Below are 4144 nucleotides of genomic sequence, written 5' to 3' on the forward strand. Positions count from 1 at the left end.
AGCTTTCTTTCGTGCAGCTTCTTCTCTTGCCTTCCTGCGCGTCCTCCCTTTTTGCTTTCTTTTGTGCGGCCTCCTCTCAACTCTTTTGCGTTCGGCTTCTTCCTCTGCGGCCCGCTTGCGCTCAGCCTCTTCCTCTGCGGCCCGCTTGCGCTCAGCCTCCTCCTCTGCAGCCCGCTTGCGCTCAGCCTCCTCCTCTGCAGCCCGCTTGCGCTCAGCCTCTTCCTCTGCGGCCCGCTTGCGCTCAGCCTCTTCCTCTGCGGCACGTTTGCGCTCAGCCTCTTCCTCTGCGGCACGTTTGCGCTCAGCCTCTTCCTCTGCGACACGCTTGCGCTCAGCCTCTTCCTCTGCGGCACGTTTGCGCTCGGCTTCTTCCCCTCCCTCCGCAATCCTTTCTGCGGCCTCCTCCTCGGCGCCCTTGTATGAGGCCGCTCTGTCCGGCTTCTCCCGCACAGCTCTTTTTTGGGCTATATATTTTTTACTCAGTCTTCCCCGAACCGTTTTTGTAATGGCGGGCCGTGAAAGGGCTGCAGTTTTTGTTTCGCCAACTTCTCGGACTTCATCCGAGAAATGTGGAGACTTCGGCTTGCCGTTACCCACGTGCGGCTGCTGTGCCAAGTCGGGCGCTGGCTCCTCTGCAATTGCCTTTGCCACTGCCACCTTCTCCTCGACGTGGGGAGGTGCGTGTGTTTCCCCGTTCCCCGGGGAGTCTGTCGCGGCCTCGCATGCCTGGAGGTAGCGACTGCGTTTGAGTGACTTCGAAATCACGGCAGCGGGCCCCTGTTTGACCTCCTGCTCTGAAGCCCCCGAAAAGGCGTCCGCAGGCTGCTCGTGTCGCTCCGTCCCACGGACTTCGTGCTGCATGTCTTCAGTGGGCACAGTGGGGGACGGCGACACCGCCGCGTCGTCCGTGTGTGGCTGCCGCGTTTCTTTCGCCTCCACCTGGGCGGCCGCAGAGTTTTCGGCGGCGCTGTTGGTGGCGAGCGCCTCTGCCTCTGCGGCACCCGCGGTGTTGTCCCTTTCGTCGTGGGGGACCCTCCGCTGCCTGCGCTGCAGCTTCAGGTTCTTGGAGATCGCCATTGGGCGACGTGACGGCGTCGCTGGCGCAGTGGTGTTCGCCGCGGCACTGCCCGCGACGGCCGGCTCACGTGGTTTCTCTATGGGTTCCCGCCCCTCTGCCTCTATGCGCGCGGCCCCCGCCGGGGCGGCGTCAGCGGCGGCGTCAGCGGCGGCGTCCGTCGGCTGCAGCTCCGGCCCCGGCTGCGCCTGCGGCGCCGCTCCGTCCTGGGCGCCCGCGTCGTCGAATAGAAACGCGAGCTTCGGGCTGCGCTTCGGAGCGGCCGCCTTCGCCGCCGCCGGCCCCCCGCTGCCCCCGGCCTCCGTCTCCGCCTCCTCGAAGAGGAACGCCATCTTCGGCTTCCGCTTGTGCGCCAACTTTGTCAACACCGCCCGCGGTGCCGCGGCACTCTGCTCCTTTTGCTCGGCGCCGGGGACGGCCTCCCCGGCTTGCCGGCGGCGTCGCGGAGGCATCGTCACGGTCGCTACGACTCGCTCCCTGCCGAGGCGGGTGCCGCACACGCGTGTGACGATGACGATGACGACGCCGGCGGCCGCGGTGGCAGCAACGCGCGAGAGGCGAGGCAACGAAGGAAGAGAGAAGCAAAAGCAAGGAAGAGGCAGAAAAGCGATGCGCGTGGGAGGGGAGGGCGGAAGTGACAAAAGGGAGGAGGACAAAAAACAACCGTTGCGACGACGGCGTTGACGTGGACGCCGGAATAAATTGCAGCCACCGCACACACACACACACACACAACCGCAGAGAGAACACAACTGCGGCGCTGGCGGCCCCGCACGCCGTCGATCAGAAACTTCCTTCTCCCGCCACCTTAGGGGTGTGGGCGTCGGAGCCCGCACGTGACGCGCCGCCCTCAGTTCCCTTTCCGTTCCCCCCCCCCTCCGTCCGTCCGCTTCGTCCCTTCTTCCCCTCTTCTCGCCCCCACTCGCTGCGTTCTTGGGCAAAAAACGGCAGCGCAGCTGCGAGGCCGCAGCGAGGCTCGTTCACGGCTTCGAACGCCTGCCGCAGCAGGAACGCAGAGTGCGCCCCCGCCGTCTGCAGCAGGCGCTGCATCGTCGTCGGTAGGCGGCGGCGGGCTTTCCGCACGCTGCCGCGCAGGTCGCCCTCCACCCGCACGAGAAGTTCCAGCAGGCCCAACGCCAGCCGCAGCAACCCGCTTGAGTCCGCGGCGCAAGTCGCCCGACGGGCGGCTTCCACGGCGCTGGGGAGCGTTTCGACCGCACGGGCGACGCCGTTGCCTCTCCGCAGGCCTCCGCCGAGACCGGAAATAAGGCCCCGCTACAACGGCGGGGGAGCCCCGTCGCTCGCGCACTCGGCTCAGCGCCGCGAGAAACTACAGCGTGCCGACGGGGCCGCATATCGCCTTCAGCGCCGCCCGCCGCTGCCGCAGTTGGAGCGCCGGGCACCCTTCGACGAGTGGAAAGCGAAACAGGAAGGAAAAGAAGGACGCGAACACCGCACGTACAACTCCCTCCCCGCTTAGCGGACAACGCCTGCGGCCACGCGCGTCAACATGTAGGGCCACGTGTGCGAGAATCGCGAAGAGGCGGCGGCTATTCGCTGAAGAACTCCAGCGCATCTTCGTCTGCGTCAACGGCCTTCGCGTCACTTGCAGCCGGCGTCGCAGGGGAATCATGCACGCGCGACGGCGCCGCGGTCGGTGGAGTCACGAAGGCCACTTTCCACACGCCGGCGCCCTCATCACGGTACAGGAGGTGACGCGCGTCCGCCGCCACCTCAACCAGCGCATCGTCCAGACAAACGCGGTTCGCCATTGCCACTACACGCAGCAAGAACTAAAGGAAACAAAGAGTGGGAGGAAGAGGAAAAAAACAAAGCCCACCTTGGCGCAGCCTCGACTCAGAGCAAAGACAGAGGGCCCCGCACACTCTGATTCAGCCGCACACGCCTCACAACATGCTAGCGTCACAAATAAGGCAAAACAAAAAAATAGTAAGGAACACACACACACACACAAAGTAAAAAAACAACAACAAAAGGAAATTAACGCGCACGTACTAAACAAGGACACTGCCATATACGCCTACAGACACAGACAAATAGTAAAATACACGCAATGCCAAGGAGGCCCCAAACTTACATAAGGGTACAACACTTCCGCCCCTTTGCCTTGCCTTCATTACCCGCCGGCAACTTTATAAAAGTGGACCCATCCGGTTTGGGGACCTGCGCCTCTTTTGCGGCATTGTTATCACATAGACCAGCCCTCTCAGTATGCTCCTCTCCCCGCGCAATCGGAGCAACCCCCACCCCCTCTTCACCGCCTTAACTGCAGTTTTTTGCGGGACCAAATTGTGTTCATCTTCGCTGACCGCCCCTTTCATTTCATTGGTGAGGTAGAGATAAGAACCGCCCTGCACATTTTCGCCCGCTGGCGGTTGCTCATACCGCGCCCTAGACATGCGCACACGCGCTCGCACGTCATCCGGCATAGTATGAGGAACAGGGGTTGAAGGATGCAGTGGCCCTTTCTCTCCCCCCGTGGAGGTGCTCTCGGGCTTCACCAGCAAGTCAGCCCCCTGGGCAGCGGAGGGGGCAATCCCAACTGCCTCTCCTTCCCTCACCGCTTCAGCTGTAACGGCAGGAACCGCCGCTCCATGTTTCTGGACGTGTTCCGTGTGGCCCGCGGCCCCGTCCTCTTTCTCCTTATTGCCGTCACATGATGCATTCACATATTTGGACGCCTTTTCAACTGGAACCCCCTCACGTGAGAGGTGGGAGGCGCCCACGTGCTCCCGCGCGTCATCTGGCGCGTCGTGAGAAACGATGGGGGAGGAGCGCCGCTGCTCCGAGCCCCCCCACCCCCCCCGAAGCGGGGCCTTGTCGGGTGTGGCCCGCAGGTTTTCGTCCACGGCGGCGCAGGGTGCTGGCAGGATCGCCTCCTGGCGTGGGTCCGCGTGCACAGCGCCGTTGCGGCTTGGGTGCGGGTTCTTCAAGTTAACGGCGGCCTCAATGTTCGCCTCGGCAGCGCCGTGCCCGTTGCTCTTTCCAGCGACGCCCGGCTTCTCGCCCGCCGCAATGGCCAAGTCGCCGCTGGCGTCGTGTGCGTTT

General features: G+C 64.0%; 3 protein-coding genes across 3 annotated transcripts, besides 2 other annotated features; all 3 read right to left on the bottom strand.

Moving 5' to 3' along the window:
* Tco025E_05208 (kinetoplast-associated protein) lies at positions 1-1527 on the bottom strand (the record flags this gene model as incomplete). Its single annotated transcript, XM_029372109.1, has 1 exon — positions 1-1527. A coding segment is annotated over one exon (1527 nt), but the record flags the coding sequence as incomplete, so codon positions are not given.
* Positions 1528-1789: 262 nt separating this feature from the next.
* Positions 1790-1809: a microsatellite.
* A 596-nt stretch (positions 1810-2405) lies between these two features.
* Tco025E_05209 (uncharacterized protein) lies at positions 2406-2708 on the bottom strand (the record flags this gene model as incomplete). Its single annotated transcript, XM_029372110.1, has 1 exon — positions 2406-2708. One exon carries the CDS (start codon positions 2706-2708, stop codon positions 2406-2408), a length of 303 nt encoding a protein of 100 aa, XP_029227843.1.
* A 324-nt stretch (positions 2709-3032) lies between these two features.
* Positions 3033-3049: a microsatellite.
* A 179-nt stretch (positions 3050-3228) lies between these two features.
* On the bottom strand, positions 3229-4144 carry Tco025E_05210 (uncharacterized protein; the record flags this gene model as incomplete). The annotated part of the gene is made up of 1 exon (XM_029372111.1): positions 3229-4144. A coding segment is annotated over one exon (916 nt), but the record flags the coding sequence as incomplete, so codon positions are not given.

The sequence above is a fragment of the Trypanosoma conorhini genome, assembly GCF_003719485.1.
Source record: "Trypanosoma conorhini strain 025E chromosome Unknown Tco_14.4_contig_00294, whole genome shotgun sequence".
Lineage (NCBI taxonomy): Eukaryota > Euglenozoa > Kinetoplastea > Trypanosomatida > Trypanosomatidae > Trypanosoma > Trypanosoma conorhini.